This window comes from Mauremys mutica, chromosome 5 (assembly GCF_020497125.1).
Source record: "Mauremys mutica isolate MM-2020 ecotype Southern chromosome 5, ASM2049712v1, whole genome shotgun sequence".
Classification (NCBI taxonomy): domain Eukaryota; kingdom Metazoa; phylum Chordata; order Testudines; family Geoemydidae; genus Mauremys; species Mauremys mutica.
The window spans coordinates 48,530,879-48,553,487 of record NC_059076.1 but is presented as its reverse complement, the minus strand read 5'-3'; the positions used below and the strand labels follow the sequence as shown (position 1 = coordinate 48,553,487).

Below are 22,609 nucleotides of genomic sequence, written 5' to 3'. Positions count from 1 at the left end.
ACACAGAGCCCTGGTCTACACTATGAAGTTAGGTTGAACTTAGCCACGTTAGGTCGATTTTATAAGCAATGCGGCTACACAACCAACCCTGTTCCGTCAACCTGCTGTACTCCTCCCCGGCGAGGGGAGTAGCGCTAAAATCAACCTTCTTGGTTCGAATATTGGGGTAGTGCAGACGCAGCGTACTGCAATTCGATGGTATTAGCCTCTGGGAGCTATCCCAGAGTGCTCCAATGTGATCACTCTGGAGAGAACTTTCAACTACGATGCACTAGCCAGACACACAGGAAAAGCCCTGGGAACTTTTGAATTTCATTTCCTGTTTGGTCAGTGTGGCGAGCACAGCAGCACAGGTGACCATGCAGTCCCAGAATCGCAAATGAGCTCCAGCATGGAGCGAATGGGAGACACTTGATCTGATTGCTGTATAGGGAGAAGAATCTGTCCAGGCAGAACTCCGATCAAAAAGAAGAAATGCTGATATATATGCCAAAAATCGCACAGGGCATGGTGGAGAGAGGCTACACTAGGGACACACAGCAGTGCTGCATGAAAGTCAAGGAGCTCAGGCAAGCCTACCACAAGACAAAGGAGGCAAACGGTCACTCCGGGTCAGAGAGCCCCATACATGCTGCTTCTATGATCAACTGCATGGCATTCTAGGGGGGAACCCTACCAGTCCCCCACCATTGTACATGGACACCTGCAAGGGGGGAGTTTTACAGGGGGAGGGATAGCTCATTGGTTTGAGCATTGGCCTGCTAAACCCAGGGTTATAAGTTCAATCCTTGAGGGGGCCATTTAGGGAACTGGGGTAGAAAAAAAAGGGGGGGGGAACCACACCTGTTTGCAGATTTGTCCTGCCTTGAGCAGGGGGTTGGACTAGATGATCTCCTGAGGTCCCTTCCAACTCTGATATTCTATGATAACACGGAGGACGATTTTGTGGAAGAGGACGACAACGAGAATGCACAGCAGGCAAGCAGAAAATCCATTCTCGTCAGCAGCCAGGACCCTCTCATCACCCTGGAGCCAATACCCTCCCAAGGCAGGTTCCCAGGCAGAGAAGGCACCTCTGGTGAGGGCACATTTGTAACTACACTAGAGCAGTTAAAAGCAATTGTGTTTAATGTTTGATTTTTCCTGAAGAATTGGGATGCATTCACAGTCAGTACAGCTACTGGAAAAGTCTGTCAACATGTCTGGGGAAGGAGCGGGAATCTTCCTGGGACATCTCCATGAAGCTCTCCTGGAGGTACTCTGAAAACCTTTGCAGAAGGTTTCTGGGGAGGGTTGCCTTATTTCATCCTCCACGGTAGGACACTTTACCACATCAAGCCAGTAGCAAGTAGCCTGAAATCATTGCAGCACAAAGCATGGCAGCGAATGGTCCTGGGTTTTGGTTGCATTCATGCAACGTTCGGTCTTTATCTTTCTGTGTCAGCCTCAGGAGAGTGATATCATTCATGGTCACCTGGTTGAAATAGGGGAATTTTTGTAAGGGAACAGTAAAAGGACCCCATTCATGCTGGGCTGTTTGCGCTTGGCTAAAAGGGATCATCCCGGAGAATAGCCACGTGGTGGGAGGAGGGGTGTGCTGCACATCCAACCTCAAACCGCAGCCCCCTCTTTTTAAATGGCAAACCCAACCGACATTGCTTGCTATGGGAAAGGAGGGTGCTGCAGTTTGGAAACATTCCCACATGTTATGAAGGCGGAAGACGCCAACCCCGTGTACCCTTTGGCTTACCATGGCTGCCTGGAAACCAAATTCTGTTGCCCAGCCGTGTGTGATGTGTGATCATACCAGCAGGCGCTCAATACAAAAGGCAAAATGCGACTTTGTACGTAAAGCACATGTTCTGTCTGCTGTGAATTGCTTGGTTCACTGTGAAAGAGTCTCCCTTTTGTTCTCAGAAATGTATCTTCTTAAAATTTTACTCTCTCATTTTATCCCCCCTGCAGGTGCAAATGCTTCTATGTTCCCCATATCATCTCCGCCCCTGAGGTTATCGCAGATTAGAAGGTGGAAAAAAAAGCACTTGTGATGACATGTTTTCAGAGCTCATGCAGTCCTCCTGCACTGATAGAGCACAGATGAATGCATGGAGGCATTCGGTGGCAGAGGCCAGGAAAGCATTAAGTAAGTGTGATCAGAACACGCGGGAGCAGATGTTAAGGCTAATGGGGGAGCAAATGAACATGACCAGGCATCTGGTGCAACTGCAGGAAAGGCAGCTAAAGCACAAATTGCCACTGCATCCCCTGTACAACCGCCTGCTCTCCTCCCCAAATTCCATATCCTCCTCACCCAAACGCCCAAGAATGCAGGGGGGGAGGCTCCGAGCACCCAGCCACTCCAGAGGATGGCCCAAGCAACAGAAGGCTGTCACTCAAACAGTTCTGATTTGTAGTGTGGCTACAATAAGCCATGTGGCCTTGTCCTTCCCTCCTCCCCCATCCCACCCGGGCTACCTTGTCAGCTATCTCACTTTTTTTTAAAAATCATTAATAAAGAATGCATGGACTCAAAACAATAGGGACTTTATTTCCTTTGCCAGCTGTGGTCGAACGTGGGAGGGGGATTGGCTTACAGGGAAGTAAATTCAACAAAGAGGGCAGTTTTGCATCAAGGAGAAACACACACAACTGTCACACTGTAGCTTGGCCAGTCATGAAACTGTTTTTCAAAGCCTGTCTGATGCGCAGCGCGCCTAGCTGTGCTCTTCTAATTGCCCTGGTGTCTGGCTGTTCAAAATTGGCCACCAGGCGATTTGCCTCAACTTCTCCCCCGTACTCTCATATTATGGAGCACACAGCAAGCAGCAATAACAATGGGTATATTGGTTTCACTGAGGTCTAATCTAGTCAGCAAACAGCGCCAGTGAGCTTTTAAACGTCCAAAGGCACATTCTAGCACCATTCTGCACTTGCTCAGCCTATAGTTGAACTGCTCCTTACTACTGTCCAGGCTTCCTGTGTATGGCTTCATGAGCCATGGGAGGAAGGGGCAGGCTGGGTCCCCAATGATAACTATTGGCATTTCAACATCCCCAATGGTAATTTTCTGGTCTGGGAAGTAAGTCCCTTCTTGCAGCTGTTCAAATAGCCTGGAGTTCCTAAAGATGTGAGCGTCATGCACCTTTCCTGGCCATCCCACGTTGATGTCGGTGAAACGTCCCTTGTGATGAACCAGTGCTTGCAGCATCACTGAAAAGTACCCCTTGCGGTTTACATACTGGTTGGCAAGGTGGTCTGGTGCCAAGATAGGTTCCATCTATCCCCCCATCACACTTAGGGAAACCCACTGCAGCAAAGCCATCCACTATTACCTGTACATTTCTCAGAGTCACTACCCTTGATAGCAAAAGGTTAGTGATTGCATTGGCTACTTAGATCACAACAGCCCCCATGGTAGATTTGTCCATTCCAAATTGATTCTCGATTGACCAGTAGCAGTCAGGCATTGCAAGCTTCCACAGGGCTGTTGCCACTCGCTTCACAGCTGTCAGGACAGGTCTCATCTTGGAATTCCTGCGCTTCAGGGCAGGGGAAAGCAACTCACACAGTTCCACATGGGAAAGTTGCGCAGCCACTGGGAATCATCCCAGACCTGCAACACTATGCCATCCCACCAGTCTGTGCTTCTTTGCCAGGCCCAGAATCGGTGTTCCACTGTATCAGCCTGCCCCACTGCCGCCATGCTGTCCCAACTGCAACATCCCGTGCTTTCAGGAATGTCTGTGTCCATGTCTTCCTCACAATCGTCCTTGTGCTGGCGTTTCATAGCCAGGTTCTGCGCATACTGCAGGATAATGTGTGAGGTGTTTACAATGCTCACAACAGCAGCAGTGAGCTGAGCGGGCTCCATGCTTGCCATGCTATGGCGTCTGCACAGGTAACCCAGGAAAAAAAGGCACGAAACGATTGTTTGCCGTTGCTTTCAAGGAGGGAAGGAGAACGAAAGGGAGGGGAATCTGATGACATATACCCAAAAACCACCCACAAAAATGTTTTTGCCCCATCAGGCATTGGGAGCTTAACCAGAATTCCAGTGGGCAGTTGAGACTGTGGGATAACTGCCCACAGTGCACCACTCCGTGAGTCAATGCTAGCCACGGTATTGAGGACGCACTCCACCAACCTACTGGGCTTATTGGGGACATACACGATCGACTGTATAAAATCGTTTTTTAAAGATCAAATTCTATAAATTCGATCTAATTTCCTAGTGTAGACATACCCCTAGAAGAGATTACTTGGCAACATGCTTGAAAGGAGTTGGTAGTTGCAATGTGTTTTTTACTGGACAGATGTCCACATTAAAAAACCCACCATTACAAACATTAGTGGTTGGCCAATTTGTTGGCAGTTTTAGCAGAGAGGCCCAAGAGACTGAGAATGAGCTACCTTCTCACCTTCAAAGATAGTCTCTTCAGATCAGGGTTGAAACGCAATAGCAGGGGGGTGGGGGGGAAGCTTAAACTGTCACTGCACATGCCATACACTTTCTGTGAAGAAACAGAGAACTTAAATCTCCTGTGTTGTCAAGCTAGCATCTTTCAAAAGCACTAAATTAACAACCAAAAAAACCAAACAAATCTGTTTTTGTAAAAGGCAGGAGAGGGTAAATGATTTTAGTTCCTGTAACGGGTTGGACTCACCCCTGCGGCGCCTCCTGCTGGTGACTCTGGGAATTAGCTCAGTCCAGTGTTCGGAGCGCCCTCTGCAGGCTGGTGATCCACCTGTTCTCAGGCCCGAGTCCCTCCCTGGACCCCGGTGCCCTTTTACATGGGGTGCTGCCCCTGGCAGTAACCCCTTTCTTTCAGGGTCTTCCCCCCCTCAGGGAACCCCCACCCTCTGTCCCCACTTTGCCTCAGTATTGGCTACTGTCAGTCATTGTCTAGCCCCACACTCTGGGGCAGACTGCAGTATCAGCCTATTCATCACAGGCAAAGGGGTTTGGACCTGCTGCCTTGGCCTACCCCTGGGCTGCCCTCTGCAACCCCTAGTACCTGTTGGCCCTTCGCTAGGCCGCAGCCTGGGGCTTTCTAGGCTGGAGCTCCCCAGCTCCTCAGCCTTTCCCCAGCCCTGCTTCACTCAGGTACCCAGTCTCTAGCTCCCTGCAGCCAGGCCCATCTCTCTCTGAAGGCAGAGAGAGACTGTCTGGGCTTCTGGCTTCCCTGGCCTTCTTATAAGGCCCTGTTCAGTTTGGGGCGTGGCCCCAGCTGCAGCCACTTCCCCCAATCAGCCCAGCCTAAAGGCTGTTTTCTCCTGCCACCCCTATCCCAGGGCTGTTTTTAACCCCTTCAGGGAAGGAGCAGGGGTTCACCCTGCTACAGTTCCTCTCTTGCCATTCTCTCCTAGAGGCCTTCTGTGAAACTCTTTACTAAATTATGGACAGGAGTCATAACACATTCCACAAAACAATCTAATTCTCTGATTCTCAGAGCACTCTCTTGGGGAGGTGAAGCTCTTTTGACATGCATGTTTGGTTGGACTGCCTGTCAAAGAGGCAGTCTGCCCATATAAGTAAAACATTTAGTAAATTAAAAAGAATGCTCACAAAGAATCTTCTACTGGGGGACTATTTAAATGCTGAAGTAATAGTTTTGAAAATATTAACTAGGAGATTTAAGTAAAGAAAAAAGTACAAAGCACAAAAAGTATAAATAAGAAGTACAGAAAAGTACAAGAAAACAATTGTGTTAGACAAAGTTTCTTACTTCTTTCATCACGGCCTGCTGGAAAATGGAGCGAATTGAAAGACAGCAACGATGAAAATTCTTGATTAGCTGAGGGTGGATGGATCCACTGAGCTGTTGTACTTCTTTGTGCGTAGGAGTAATAAAGATTCCTTGCATTGTTTCTAAAGAAATATAGTGGAAGAGGGTGTTCTCAGGACCAGACGTCAACCTTCAAAAATTAGAGAATAAGTGATTTTGAATGAAACCTTGGCTAGACAACATACTCTCTTACACTTGATTGCTTTCTGTTCATGGTAACGTGGTAGGAAAATGGAACCAGACATTGTCACGATTTTCCTATTTCTACACAAGATACGTTTCCTTCTAATTAAAACTGTTAACACTGATTATTTTAAAAAACAGTGATCATGGAGGTAACTGGGAGTTGCTGCCCTACTCCAAAGAGGTAGTGTTATCCAAAACAAAAGAGAAAGCATAAATAACTAGCTCACTCAAAATAGAAAAGATGTTTAAGAGTGACATATTAGTCACAAAGTCACCTCTGTGCTGTGGGTTATAAAGAACAAAGCTGTTCTTTAAACCAAACTACTGTTCTTTTTCTGTTTTTATAGCTTGAAGACAACTGCACTTCTAATGTTATTTCATAATATCACTTTAAAAATATCTCTCCCCCACCCACCCAACTGAGAGGATGAGGCTGAATTACCAGACAGAAGGCCAGATCTTCAGTTGACATAAACTGATGTAAATCCACTAACGTGAATAAGAGCTACATTGATTTATGCCAACAGGGAATATGACACAGAGATTCAGTTATAGTTACACTGTTAATTAGTAAAAGTACACACACTATTTAAATTATTATATACACTTGGCCAAATTCTCTAAGCACATACACAAAATTGAAAATTGTGTTAAACATACTGGTTCATATTTACATTAAAATGGAAAAGATTATTTTAGATGCAAAACATCACACATGACTTTTTTGTTTTTTAAAAAGACTACATTTTCCTGATCTCTCTTTTTCACCAGGACACTCCTAGGGCCAAAATCATAGTACTAATGATATAGCATGGAGTAAAAAATCATTGGAAGGTGAGTAAATGGAATGTACACACTTCCTCGCAAATTTACATTTTACTGCTGGACCTTTTTAACTAGAGTGGCAGAAGAGAGAAGCTACCTGCAGTTTGGAATTTGGATTCATCTATGAGATGGAATAATCATCATGGGTGAAATAGTTTCTGTGGAGAAGGCCAGCGAAAAGCCAGTGCACCACTTAAATTCTATTTTTGAGGGTTGATGTGAGACTTAAGTGGGATACTGGCATTGTGTTGGGCCTCTGCACAGAGGTGAAATTCACTCTAATAAAGGCTAGTATTCAGACTGTAAAAAATTAATGGAAGAGGTGCTAAATCTCCTGCACTGCTTTGAAAACTGGGGAGGGCTATAATGAAATACCCAAAAATTCAGAGATTCACAGAGTTTAAGGCTCTACACTAGTCTGATCTCCTGCATATCACAGGAGATTTAATTTAATCCAGTAACCCCTGCACTGAGCCCAGTAATCTGTGTTTAAGTGAACTCAGGCTCGTTTGTTTTACAGGCTCATTTTTTTTTGAGAATCTGTGCCAAATACCTGCATACAGTAAGTAGCCCACTATTAATTTTGAAACATTCCTCTAGTGTGACAACTTGATTAGATTACTCCAAAATCCTTCACAATAAGAATGCACTCCTCAATTCCGCAGCTTCAACGGTGGAGGCGGCTTTGTCTGAGCCAGCAGGGAAAAGAAAACCTGTCCCCCTCTCTAGTGAGAGCTCAGTTTCCTTGTCAGTTTGAGGAGCAGGAGTGTGGAGGGATAAGGGGAGCGTCCTAGCTCACTGCCTAGATTGAAGGGTGCAGCAGGATTAGGGGAGGGTATCACCTAAAGAAGATGGGGAGCTGGGCTGCAGTGCCTAATGTCTGGTAGGGGCAACACCTCTCCTCCCATATGCTTAACCCTCAGATGAGGGGAGGGCAGTGGGGTCACAGCAATGGTGTTGGGACCAGTTTAAAGTGTGGAAGGGAGTGTTAGGTCAGCCTTCCCCAAGATGGCAGGAATTACAGAAGGAAGAACAACCAGCACTAGATAAATTATTGCCAGGTAATTTCTCAGATATGTTAATAAAGTTGCAGCCTAGTTATCTCTCTATGTGTGGTGTTCAGAATAATGCATTATGGGAGTGGTAGTGTTCATCACTAAGCATATTTAGATATATTGTAGGGAGTAAGGAAAACTGGGTATACAATAATGTAAAAAAAACTCCAACTGTTTTCCTGCTTGACCACAGTGACTGTGTCTTCTCTGTTTGTGACACAGATACTTTGCTTTTGCAGAAGCCTTGCATTGGAAACTTTTGGCTGGTGTTATGAGCTCAAATTAAGTCAACTACACAGAACTAAGGCTACAAGTATGTCATGGAGGTTGCGTAAGTCATGGATTCTGTGACTTTCTGCAATCATCATGCCATTGGGGTTCCGCAGCAGTCCGGCCGCCGTAGCAGTGGGGAACCCCTCCGGTACCTCCCAGACACTCCGGTGCCCCCTTCCCCACTCCCAGCCCTGCAGGGTGGTAGGGGATCCCCCAGAGCTTTTCAGCTGGCAGCAGCTGTGGGGACCCCGCAGATCCCAGCCCTACTGGGTGGCAGGGGATCCACAGTTCCCAGTCGTCACAGGCAGTGGGGGCACCCTCTCCCCAGCTCCCATCCCTGCAAGGCAGCAGGGGATCCCCCAGCATCTAGCCTTGTGGTCAGGGGTCCCTCTCAACTCCCTGCCGCTGCATGCAGTGGGGCAGGTTGCTGGACCCTCCTTTCTCCCCATTTTGTCAGGGATGTTTTCAGTAAAAGTCAGGGATAGGTCAAGGCTTCTGTGAATTTTTGGTCATTGCCCGTGACCTGTTCATGACTTTTACTAAGAATATCCATGACAAAATCATAGCCTTTGGTGATGTGCATGTGTCTTTGGACAAAAATGGTGAATTTTGGTGTCTGAAAAATAAAATATTTAACAAAACCAATAATCTCTTACTTGACAGCATTATAGAGTTCCGTATCTTTCTCTGAAAGATTCTTTTTCAGGTTTCCTAAATGAAAAGGATTTGGAAGGGTATGTTTCTTTTTAGTGACCTAAAAAACAAATGGCACAGTAAACTAACAGAATAAGGACATCTAAATCAAGGACCAAAATCCAGCCAATGACATCATTTATTTAAAATGGAAGTATTAAAAAAATTAAATAGTTTCAGCAATTTTTAGAATGTATTTTATAGTGTAAAGTCTATTCTAGGCTTAAACAAACTGGTAGCATTGTTCAATGTATACCAAGTTTCCTTGGTCAATATTGCTTATGCTTTTATAATCTTTGGAAAAATTCTCCAATTACTTTTGTAGTTTTCAACACAGCTGTGCCCAATTTAGTCATCAGAAGGCCAAATATTTAGAAGTGATGATGATCAAATGAAAGAAACAGGTGCTAGTTGTGGTCCTAATCCAAAGCTCACTGAAGTCAAGGAGAGTCTTTCAACTGACTTCAGTGTGCATAAGCAGCTGACTAATTTTATACATATGAGTAGTCTCACTGATAGTTTTAGTTAAGAACAGAAATTATCCTAATGAAACTCAGCAAAACCAATACTGACTTCTTAAGCAGCAGGAGTTGCATTATATAAATCCAAAACAAATAAATACATAATTATAGCACTAAACTAGCTTAAAAATAATCAAGCACAATTTGTAAAAAATAAAAAGAATTATCCTGTTTCCATTTATACAGAAAAATAATTCCCAATGAAGGAGTGGAATGCATCAGTTTTTCATAGCTGTCTCCATGGTCATAGAATGCAACTAGAATCTGCAACCTTACCGCACATTTCGTAGGCTATGTCTATACTATGCACCTTTTAGCGACACAGCTGTGCCACTACAGCCATGCCGCTAAAAGGCGTGCAGTGTAGCTGCTGTTTTTTCTCAGTGAATATCAGTCTACCTCACATTTATTAAAACATTTACCATAAGAAAAGAAGCAAACATCCAGAATAGTATTGATTAATTTCTGAACATTCCCTTGGCTGTACCTACCTTCAAAAGTTAAACAGTTTAATAAATAATACATTGTAATAACAATAATACCTTGAACAAGCTACCACTTCCCTCAGACCCGCCAAAACTTTGGGATTCTTTTCGTTCGTGCTTTCGGACCTGATCTACTGTAGCAAGTAGGTTAAGGCCTCCACCTTCTTCAGGACCTTCACTGCCATTGTCAGATCCTCCACTGCTCCTTGAGGGACTGAGCTTACGTGTCCTTAAGGAGGAGTCAGTGAAGAGTGTTCTCTTGCTTATTGGAGACGCTGTGGTTTTGGAAGTATTTTGCAGTTTACTGAGGATTGGTGGGGTTGTAAAGCTTTCCAGTTTGTCACGTGATGCAGGAAGGAACCAGTCAGCACAAGACAGACATGGAATGGCGGGAGCTTCTAATCTTTCCTCTATGCTGGAATCTATTCCTTCCAACTGAAGTATAGTTGCTTTGACCTGATCAACATATATACAGTCCGGTCCTGGATTCCCAATGGCTTTGGAAGTGCAGCCCCCGGTCTCCAGCAAAACACACAGCATAAAGTGTCTCTGTAAAACAAATGGGTATAAAAGATTAATCTTTGATTTAAAATATTGCATATTGTAGAATCCATGCTATATTGCACTCCTTATCAAATCTAATATGGTATCTCAGCAAATTACAAAGATTTGCAAAACTGGACACATCCCCTGCCCTCCAACACGAGCCACTTTATGTCAAAATCATTCCTTAGGGTTTTTTTTTGGCCCTATTACAATCCTCATGCAAGTGAATGTTTATTTAATCACAAGTTATAAAAATTAAGTTCTGTGCATATGAGAAACTGCCTCTTAAATAGTCATTTGCTGGTTATTTTTCTGCTCAAAATGGATGAAGTATCTGACAAAAATTTCAACTGACATGAACAAAAGAGCATCAAAACCATGAAAATTTGTATTTATGCTTACTTTTATAAGCTTTCTGAATATTAATCATAATTTTATTCCCCAGCTGAAAAATTCTACACCAAGCCACAGCTGCAGTAAGGATGTTTTTTAAATGATGAGATCAGTGTATGCTTAGTATTGGAAATATGTAATCACATTTAACAATGTAAAGGCAACAGCAGAACTGACAATCATAACCATGGGTGCTCTGGAAATTGTAACTTACCAAACCAACTATTAGTAAAAAGTATCTTGCTTCAGGCTCCCTGTATCCTGTAACACCTGAAGCTTCACTTGGTTGGAGGTGATGGTGTGGAAATACTTCTCGCCATATCACTAACTGACCAATCCTCTGTTCTGCTGCCAAGGGTAACAGGCAATAGTGTCGACTATATAAAGCTATATCAATAAGATCCTCCTTTGGTAAGTGATTGCCAATCAAATAGCCCTTAATTAAAGCACAAAAAAGAATGCACATTCAATAAAAATAACAATACTTTTCACTTTATAGTGTCTTTAATCTAAAGATCTCAGTGTTTTACATATTAAAATCATGAGCTCATTGGGGCAGGTAGTGGGGACTATCTTTTTGTATTGTGTGTGTGTGTGTATAGTATAGCACAATGGGATCCTGGTCCACGACTGGGGTTTTTAGGTGCTATGATAAAACAAAACCAAACAAACAAGTTATTATTCCAGTTTTACAGAGGTGTAAAACTGAGGCATACAGAAGTTAAGTGGCTTGCCAAACACCTAGTTGCAGAATCAGTAATTAACCAAAACATTTTAATTCCCAGTCCTCTGTGTAACTACCACAAAACATAGCTCTTTGACTGGAATTAATAGGTTTCCCAGACAGGGACAAGGACAGAATATACCAAAACAAGGATTTAAAATATGACCCTCATAATTGTACATCATAAAAATTACATTGTATTAATAAAGTCCTGCTATATTTCCCTTTAGATTGAACAACAGCTTAAAAGAATTGCTGCCTGAAGGCTTTATTCTGCTAGCTGCTGAGCACTTCCTGCAAGGTACCGAATATCTCAACTCCTAGGTGCCCAACACCTCATAAGATTGGGACTGGAGTTTGATGGTCACTAGCTTCTCACCCAAAACAGAACTGAGATTTGTTGGCAGGTGAAGTTTTCTGCTAACACTGCCCTTTCTGTACCTCTTTTGATTTTTCACATTACATTAAAAAACACACACAGAGGAGACCAGCTGCATGAGTTTTTCTAGAGCAGGTCTAGATGACATGATGGTAAAAATGCCTGTGGATGGTCTGCATTAGAGTTTCCATTATTGCTAGCATTTTGCTGGCATTGCATTGTTACACCAATCTCAGTGTAGACAGGCCTGATCCTTGTACCTTAGTCATGTGAGTAGACCTAACCCATGGGACTACCTGCATAAGTAAGGACTGGATGACTGAGACCTTAGAACATAAGCTCTGTAAAGCAGGAGTTGTATATTACTCTTTGTTTTGTATGGTTCTGAATATACTGACAATGCTCAATAAATAACATGTTTACAAATACCAGAGGCCAAGCTGAACGAAAGTTATTGATTCAGTTTTTCAAGTCTTATCTATCTGGGATAACAGTTACAATCAGAGGCCTTCAGTTAGTGACAGGGATGGACAAAGAACAAAGCTATCAGAATACCTCACAGTAATTCTCTTATCAATTAATATGGTAATTTATCACTGACTACTGTACCTCTTCATTCATCTCTTCACACACACTTTGCAAGACTGTTGTTGTTACTGGTTTCATAAAGATATTTTGGGGCTACATATCGTACAGTAAGAATTGTTTTAAGACTTTAAATATTTTATTTGCATCTGTGAAGTAAATGGTTTTGTTCTATTCTGTGAGTTCAATTATGTCTGTAAGAAGTGTTAAACAGACAAAATATCCACACATTGTTCATATTTGTCAAGCTGAAGCAAGTGTCAATTCATGCTTGGCTTATGTTTCTGCTTGGTGCATTTTTAAAAACTCCATGCTTCACTCAAACAGTCTCACCTTATAGAAGAGACAAGAGCCCAGAATCATATACAACCGTCTTATGTCATAGTAATCTTCAGACTGCAAACAAAAATATAGTACATTTATAACTCCTGATTGTTACATGACTGAGTGAAGGCAAGTAAAACTAATTCCAATAAATGACAGTCAGTGTTATTTAATATTTCAATTATTCAGAGTGCCTTCTTTAAATATTAATTTATTAGCAGCTGAGCATCAGAGAGGTGAAGTTAGAACAAACAGCTAAATCAAATATGACACTTAGACTTTATTGTTGGTTTTCAAGTCACTGCAGAGTCATTTTTATAGTTATTTCCAGCACTGCATAAAAGGTACTCAGATTTCCTACTCAGTTCTAATCTATCTGTAAAGCAGATGGCTTTTTTATAGTGTTCTCTAAGGGTACGTCTTCACTACCTGCTGTATCGGCGGGTAGCAAATCGATTTCCCGGGGATCGATATATCGCATCTCATCTAGACGCGATATATCGATCCCCGAACGCGCTCATGTCGACTCCATAACTCCACCAACGCGAACGGCGGTAGCGGAGTCGACATGGGGAGCCGCGGGCATCGATCCCGTGCCGTGAGGACGGTAAGTAATTCGATATCAGATACTTCGACTTCAGCTACGTTATTCACGTAGCTGAAGTTGCGTATCTTATATCGATTTTCCCCCATAGTGTAGACCTGCCCTAAGTTTCACAGGTCATAACAGCCAGCTAGCTGTTGCATAGCTCTTGCCACCAGAGGGACCTCCTACAGCAAATCTAGGAAGAGATACCAGTCCTTGTTCAGAGTACCCGGAAATATGTTACCCAACATTAACTCATTCGTTTACCTGTAAATTTAATAGACAAATGCTCTCACAATCAACACAGATCTCAACTGGGCAGCTTTAATTTTAAATGTAGTGGATACATATAGCTCTGCTCAAAAAACCAGTATTTTTAAATATAATTTTCAATAATCATTAGGAAATTATTTTATTTAGGAAACAAATGGTTTGGTTCCTATTAGACACAAACAGTAAAGTTTAACAAGAAGTGGGACTAAAGACATCCATCTGCCTTGTATTTACAGTCCCAGACATTTTATTAATTTAAAAAAAAGAAAAGACAGAAGCCCAAAAAATGTTCAGTGGTACATATATTCAATAATATTTTCTTTACATGTAGGCATAACAGATCCATCTATAACTTCATTTTTAAATAAATTCTTGCTCCAGAAGAAACTTTAAGAGGGACTTTCATACTGAGGAGAAAACTTTCATAAGTATAAACATATTTATCTCTCACCATTTGATATGTAGTAAAGGAAACATACAAAAAATGATGCTTGAATGACTTGCTTCTTTCAAGTTTGTTCCAAGATAAAAATTCTTGAAAACTGTGAATGTGTATAATTGTACTGTGTAGAGAAAAGCAGCCAGTTCTGTGCACACACACACAAGCACAATTTTATGCCAATGATATATATCATCATTCTTGAACAAGTATTAGGCTTACATCATTAAGGTGTTAACAAAAATGTGGTAAGAACAATGTCTTATATTGCACCACATAGCCTTCTAGCCTTTCTGTTACTGAGACTTTTAGTTGCTTTCTTAAGATTGGTGAGTTTTGTTCTTAATGCTGTACAGCAATTTTAAGGGCTATCCATAACTACTTGAAAAAGAGAAGTTGATTTTTACTATTAACTGAAAAAGAAAATATCCCTGTTGTGGCAAAGAATGGCTTTTTAGCTGAGCTAAGCATCAGTCAAGCTTGCAATTATATCAGATCTAGTTTCCACTCAGTGTCCCTGTAGTTACTGGTGTAACTACAGAGAGAAATTCATGAAGTAAAAAAGGAAAGTTCTTTAAACTTTTACTACAAATCAAGAAAAAATATGGATGACTGTTACACCATTGTGACATAGCTTGCTTTGACTTTCAGTTGGTTAAGAAAACTAACGGGCTTTGATCCAAGATTTCTTCAAGTTACTGAATGTGAACAGCACAAATCGCCTGCCCTATAAAAACATGCTCCTTACCAGCTCTGCAAAATCAGCTGCCTCCAAATCACTCAGTGCTGTGTCAATTTCCATCTGAAATATTGAAATGGTAGATACAAACATATTTTTCCAACAAATATACTGACAATTACAATAACGTATATGACATAGTACGGGTAGTCTCACAAGATTAAGAGTCATTATTCATTACTTTATAGGGAAATGGTAAAAAAATTGTCCATACTTTTTGCATTAATACTATCAAAGATCAAGAACATCTGAATTCTCCAAAAGATTAAAGAAAAATCTTTTCCAATTTCTGCATATTTCCCTCTTCTTGGAATGATGGAAAAATCACTCTGTCTCCTGAACCCACTGTTTTATATAAAGGAGATGTCAATCTTACTTTCCTCATGGACTAAAACTTGAAGGCAGGAGGCTCCCCTGAAAGCTGGCAAAGCTTTAGTATCCAACTGAGTTATTAGAAAAATCTTTTTCACTTTGGATTTACTTTTTGTCTCTATGGAAATTTCCAAAACTTTCTCACACGTTACCTTTGTTCTATTCAAACAGCAATAAGCTTGCATATTGTTTAGTTTCAGGAGCTGTTGATTAATATAAATTTTACTAAAAATACTTTTAAAGAACATAATAGCAACAACCCAGGTTCATGACAAATATGCTACTTAATGAAAAGAATTTTAAAAAAGACATGGCACCCTTTTTGGGTTCTGTAAACAAGCTGTCTCTTACTGAGATATAGTAAGTTTTTCAGATTTATAGAAATGTCAACCATGCTGTTGGCAGTCACAAATAATCATGCCTCTCGACTTCTCTCTTGGTTTAGAACTAAATTATACATCTATCCCACATAGAACTGATATTCTTATTTTTATTATTAAGGAGGATTGCCAATCCTTCCCTAATTAAGGCTGAAACTAGCTTCCAAATATAAACCCAATTTTTAACTCACTCTCAACTTCACCAAAACCAATCCCCCAGGAATTTCAACTTGTTACACAGTGTAACTTTTCTGAAAAATGTGGGCACAAAGAATTTCAGAAACATAGGGGTTTAAAAATGTCCTTATATATTTTTCCAAGATCTTCCTACTACTTTCTTGGCTTTCTCTCTCCAAAACGGAGAGAGACAGAAAGTTCAAATTTCACTTCCCCAAGAGTGTCAAACTCACAGAAATGCCTTTCATATATTTTCTTCAGGGGGACAGATGTCAGAATTAGAGATTAACATGAGAATTAAAAAAACCCCACAACTACATATACGGTGCTGGAAAAGTCTGTGGTAAGTAGCAAGCTTTCCCAAATAAGCGCCTTCATTTCTGAAGAATCCAAGCTTTTATTTAAAACAAAATAAAGACCCAAACACACACAAATGTCTAGCCCTTACAGTTGCAAAGATAACCTTCCAAATATGAACTGAAAGTAAGTACTGCTGTCTTCCTTAATTTTCGGACAGAAAACTACAATATGTCTGTTGCTAGTCAGAGGTTTCACAAGTTGCAGGAGAAGGAAAACTAACCAGTATATTGCCAGTTTTCACTACTGCTAATGGGAACCCAACTGGCAGCGGTGAAATTGGGAAGAATCAGGTCAGGTAAATTTCATTCTGTTGCTGCAGAGGCTGGCACTGAGCAGCAGTCAGGACTAGCAGAAACATCCCACCTTGGCTGCAGCCAGAAGGCTCTTGTGTGGGAGGGGGCAGATAGAGACTTCTCCTCCCTTTCAGAACCCCTGGAGTCTTAGGTAGGAATTCCAGCAACTGGGAAGTGGCAGAGATTGGCTTCTTAGTTAAATGTTGCTCCTGGATGGTGGCTCCTCCTATGCTTTTATCAGTCTTAATTAGTAGGTTTAGTCCTCTGAGTTTTAGATGTCTGATATATTTCCAACCCTTATGTATTTCTAAGGGGGTGGTTGAGAGAGTTGATGCAGGTGTGTGTATGGGTTACGAGGATGGGAGAGAGAGACAGACTGATGGGAGACATGAGGAAAGAAGCAGGGAAGAGAGATTTTTCCAAAGACTCTGAGAGAACCTGCTTCAATACCAGGGATTTGGAGCAATCAAATTTTTCAATTGCTCCGCTCTGGCTCTGGGCACAAACCTACTGCTCTGCGTTCCAGCTCCGGGCTCCACTCCAAAGCCCTGTACAGGGGAAAAAAACCCTCAGACCATACACCCCTCGTTGTCACCTACCACTCACAGTGGAACCCATATGTATCATTAAACAGTTACAACCCATACTCAGTGGAGACCACATCTTTCCTGAACCCCTTTTTCTGGTCTTCAAACAACCCCTCCAACCTCTTTAAGCTCATTGTCAGAAGCAAGCTGCTCACAGGCCAGGAAACACCAACTCAAAGAGGCTCCAGCTCCTACCAGAACAACAGATGCAAAACCTGCAGACATATCTTCAGTGCTACGATGATCAATACCCACCCCAACATACCCTTCAAGATCCATGGATTCTACATATGCCTATCACAACATGGGGTGCATGTCATATGGTGCACTAATTGACAACTATGTGGGTAAAACAGAACAGTCACTACATTTTTGAATGAACTCATACAAAAAAATGATAAAAGACAAAGACCACCATATCACACATGGTTTTCATCTTGCAACACCCACCCTTGTATTTAGTTGTGACACTTCTGAGTGCCTTTCCCAGACCTGAACAAGAGCTTTGTGTAAGCTTGAATGATTGTGTCTTTCACCAACAGAAACTGGTTCAATAAAAAGACATTACCTCACCCACCTTGTCTCTCCAATATCCTGGGACCAACAGGGCTACAACAACACTGCAAATAACCATTATTTATTATAGAAAAGAAAGAAAAAGTAGTGCGAAGCCTGGAAAGGAAAGGTTATAAAAACAAAAGAGATGCAATAAATTACCTTTCAAAAAGTGTATTAGGTCGCTGATTGACCATGTGCTAGAACTGAATATACTACACTGGCCAGCATGTATCTATTTTTTCCCTTTAAATTACAGGGGCAGTCTTTCGGAAGTGGGCAAAGGTGTGTAGCAGCACATGTATTTTTCATTCTGGTTAACACTTATAGTTCTTGGTGTAGAACATGTCAGATAAATTTTTCACAACCTGTATATATACATACTTCAAAAGATATCTCTGTATATATTATGTGAAGTGAAATGAACAAAAAAAAGGGAGAGGAATCAAATAGGTCCACTAAGCCTTATAGCTGTGCTTGGCTCATGGTATCAGACACTTCTTAAATCAAAATACAATGTAAAAATTATTACAGCATACCAAATCCAGTAAAATGTGCACACTGACGAAGGTTATTTCAAGATTTTTTTCGACTAGAAATTGAACAGAGATGATAATTTCTCTACTAGCCATAAAAAAGACTGCTCCAAATTCCAGTTAAAAATTTTACTTAAAAATTGTGCCTGTCTTTTAAAAAAACATTTATTTAATAGCCAGCTGCTTATATGGTCATATTTTTGACTCCCTGGGTCTTGACATACTTCCTACCAAAACAAAACCTACAAAGTTTGCTTGTAAAAGTGAAGAATCTTTAAATTAGTGCTATTAGAGCATGAGTGGGCTAGAAATATGCCCTGTTGTAAATATCAGAATAGGAGTTTTATTGAATTCACGCAATAAAAACCAAAACCAACAATCTTGATCTTTTGAAGTCAAAATGTCATTTTCCAAGGTAGCAGGCACCCTTCATTCTCCATTACGAAGGCTCTATTTTGTCAAGCTGATTCAGTGAAAGCTGCTGATTTCTTGTGACTCCTACCTGGATTCAGTGTCTTTAGAGCTTCATCCTAGAACTACAGTATATACTCACATTTAAGCCTTTAATTCATTTCCCTAACAACATTTTTGGAAATTAGTGTCCAGTTGTATAAACTGAATCCCCCTGCTCCAAGTGCACAGAAGATTGTGGCTGGTACATATCTTACCTATTAGATCTGCTCATAGATAAGTTCAAGTCATAATAGATTTTAAAGCCAGAAGGGACTATTATGAACGAATGCAGTATATAGTGGTAATATCTCCATATTTCTACTTCATATTCCCCTGCTTATCCACCCACAGATCACATTTTATTTCTTAGCCACTGCATCGTACAGGTAGTGCATATTTGGCTGGTTATTCATCATGATTAAGGTCTCTGATTTCAAAAATACAGTCCCCATCCTATAAGTGTGACCTGCATTCTTGGTTCCTGGATGAGCAACCTTGTAGTTAACTGTATTAAAGTACATGTTGTTCCAATGAGCCTAGATCATGTGATCCAGATCACTCTGTAGAACAGATATGTCCTAATTAACTCTACCAAAGTTGGTAGCACTGGCAAAATACCAGTAAAGATTTTTTGTTTCCTTACTGATAACTGATAAAGATTTTGATATTGCATTTGTTCAAGAACAGATTCCTGTAGGATCCCATCAGAAATGCCCCACAGTATGACGATTTTCTATTTACAATTACTTTGAGATCTATCAGTTTGACTTCATTTTATATGAAGTATACTGATTTTTTGTAGTCATAGCTTTTTAATCAGAATTTTGTGTGGGACTAAATCTTATGAACAGCACAGACTACAAGATGCATAAAGTCAGCCTCTTTAGTCTATGTCCCAGGCAGTGACTTATGGACCTGCTTCTTGATGCAGGTAGGGACTGACAACTCCTCTCTTCCTTCTCAACCAGGGAACTTAAGCATGTGTCCTGGTGGATGGGGATAAAAGACTGGCAGCTCTCAGCCTCATTTGTACACTGACCCCCCTGACTCCAACAAAAAAGCTGCCTTTAAATTTTGGCATAAGTTCAACTGCACATAAACAAGAAAGTGGTATATGAAAAATAATAAGGCTATATCTCAGTCAAATTTTCCCTACTACTTTTTCCTGTGTTTTCATAAGCCTACGGCTAAGTGGTAAAAGAATATGCTTAATGGTTCCTGACATGTGTCTACTACTGAGTTAATGGCATGGTCCAGAACCTGTCAGCTAATCAGATTCTCCTTTAATCTAGGTTATTTTAGAAATGTTTATAATATATATGGTAGATAGTGGAAATAATTGTTGAATAAGACATCTTGGAAGCCATAATCAAGGGTTTTAATACTATAATTCCATTGATCTGACATCAGACTGGATTATAATTTTTTTAAACTGAGTAGGATTTTCAAAATCAAAAAAATTAAAAGTCATAGTAATAATAATGCTCAGCATGATCAAGAATAAAGCCATTGAATGAATGAGTGTGTTAGTAAAGCTACATGTCTGGTACAGTACTCCTGCAGCCCTCATTGTTCAACTAAAAAGACATTTGTTCAGTTTACCAATTCAGATAAAATGTTAAAATACTAAATTAGATAAAGTGCTGTTAAAATTAATGAGTTTCCCTGCTGTCAGGGATACTGCTGTATAGGCTAGCAATGTTATAGATGACACAGGAACTGAGATGCTTCAAGAAATTATATGGTATAGTATGCAATTTTCACAGGTTTAAACAAGATTAAATTTATTGCTAAAAGTATCTGTGTCATTTGGCATTATTATACTAAAAGAGAATCCGTATACTTCATTCACCAACCCATACAATCCCCACAGCACAGGGGGGTTGTAAGCATCCTTATCAGAAGTTAGAGGTTAATGACTTGTGTAGAGCAGGACTGTCTTTATGACAAAAAGTAGGGTCATTTTAGACCATCTCCAATACAAGAAAAGTCCCTGTAGGTGGCAATGTACAAACACAAACAAGATCTGCTTCTTCCCACTCGCATTCACAATCTGATAACTGCCCAAAAATAGCCTCCTTTTGGTCAGGTAATAAGAATCTTTTAAAGTATTTGATTATGTATTACTGTATAACGAGTTTCTTCATATTTAAATGATATACAGTCTAAACTGGCTTTATTTGGAAGATGCAAGTTATTTGACTGAAGATTTAGTAAATATTACATACGCAAAAATCAGTGAAACAAGATATTTTAAACTAAAGTGGAGACAGCCTCTTCTGTAAAGCAAATGTTTTGGTTTGTATTAAATTGTATGAATTCTTTTAAATACTTTAGTTCATAGATAGTAGTGTGATAGGAGCGCAGAGGAAAGAGGCTATGGCCAGCAGAATATAAGCATATATTGCAATTACAGCACACCTTTTTGATTGGATGCAAAAGCTTTACATATTTAAAAATAAACATTTCCTACTTCACATAACTAGGTATTTGTTATTCAGGCTCTGATTTGGTAGATATTTGTAGTTCATCTATACAATACTGGATTTTTTCTTCTTAAAATTGGAATCTTTCCTTTGCATAACAGAACACAAGAAAATGGACAAAATATGGGAAAAAAATGCAGCAGGCTGATGGGGGACAGAACATGACATCTCTCTTCAGGGAGAGAGGCTGTGATTAGTGCTGGCAGGGAAAATGCAGTAGCTGTGCCTGTTAACTATGTGGAACCAAAGGATTCAAGGGAAATCTTGTCACCAACCTCACAGATGCTGGGGCATTATACGCAGTGTGCTAGCCCCTTGCACATTGTCCGGATCTCCCTCTAGTCCTATGGTAGCATGATTGGCTCTATGGACATGGTCACATTGGTTCTTTGTCTGCTGATACATACTATCACCTATCCCTTTTTGCTGGGAGTAGAAACCACACATTGCAAATTTATGCTACAAGGAGCAGATTTAACTCAATGGGGACATCGATAGATTTCCAAGGGGCGCATGTGGTCTCTAGAGTAACTGTTCCTCAGCTCTGGCAGGCCAGCCCATCCCTGCCATTGAATCATGTGTAATCTGGAATATGCTGTGGTCATGGAGAGAAACTGCTGCCATTCCAGGAGCAAGGAGAAGAATGACGTATGGGCTTGTATTTTCTGTTATTGTTGCTCTGTTGGCTTTTCTCCTCACTAGGCCTGGGCTTTGGGTAGAGCCCCCCTTTGGGGAGGCTAGCCCCTGACCCCGCCCCTTCCACCCACACTCTCCCCATGGCCCCCTGACCCGGAGTGCCCCCCTTGGGCCACAGGAGCCCCGGGCTGGCCAAAGCCCTGAGTGCTCCCCCCTTGGCTGGGGAAGCCCCAGGCTAGCCACAGCCCGGAGCGCCCACCCCCCTTGGCTGGCCAAAGTTCTAAGCCTCGCCAGGAGCCCCGGAGTGGCTGAAGCCCGCCATGCCTCCCCTCCCCTCCCTGAACCCAACCCACCCAGGGAAAAAAGCTTCTGTTACCTAAAAGATGCTTTTGATATGCCCCATGCAGGTTCCGCGGCAGCTGAGGAAGCAGTATGTGCCTCCTCAGGCACCTTGGAACCTGCATGGGGCATAATAAAACAAAAACTTCACTGCCAAACCCCGCAACTGGGGCTCTGGGTGCTGCGGCAGCACCGGGGAAGGCAAAACTTCCCCTGGCCTATTATACCCACCGCCCATGTCACTAGCCATGAGAGGCCCTCTATTTATAAGTAATATATTCTATTGATGCCTTTTTTCTCTGCTTGTTAAATTTAACCCTGTCCCCTGCCCACATCTGTAGAATCAACAAGGCACAGTAGTGAATGTCTTCCAGCAGAAGCACTGCAGTCTGCATAGCATAGGTGCTAGAACTAGAGGTGCTACTGCACCTCTTCTTGAAGTGGTTTCTATCATATACAGGTTTTAGTTTAATTCAATGGCTCTCAGCACCTCCACTATACAAATTGTTCCAGCACCCAGCTACACTGACTTGCTAAGGTAACAGGGGAAAAAAGTAGAACATAGCCATGATCTTGGGCCTCTGCTCCAAGCAGAAACTAACAAGAATTCCTGGAGTTATGAT

At 41.5% G+C, this 22,609-nt stretch overlaps 1 protein-coding gene across 6 annotated transcripts in view; it reads right to left on the bottom strand.

The window, feature by feature from the left end:
• INTU (inturned planar cell polarity protein) overlaps positions 1 to 22,609 on the bottom strand; it is a 96,433-nt gene that overhangs the window by 8,402 nt on the left and 65,422 nt on the right. For 2 of the 6 annotated variants that reach the window (XM_045019350.1, XM_045019349.1), the window contains exons 9-15: positions 14,822 to 14,875; positions 12,785 to 12,847; positions 10,978 to 11,199; positions 9,882 to 10,373; positions 8,782 to 8,879; positions 5,727 to 5,916; positions 4,419 to 4,511 (exon numbers count right to left, since the gene is read on the bottom strand). In XM_045019350.1, the coding sequence (XP_044875285.1) occupies positions 4,419 to 4,511; positions 5,727 to 5,916; positions 8,782 to 8,879; positions 9,882 to 10,373; positions 10,978 to 11,199; positions 12,785 to 12,847; positions 14,822 to 14,875 (1,212 nt within the window). The remainder of the gene's footprint in view (positions 1 to 4,418; positions 4,512 to 5,726; positions 5,917 to 8,781; positions 8,880 to 9,881; positions 10,374 to 10,977; positions 11,200 to 12,784; positions 12,848 to 14,821; positions 14,876 to 22,609) is intronic. The other 4 variants (XM_045019353.1, XM_045019352.1, XM_045019351.1 and 1 more) reach the window with 3 other exon arrangements.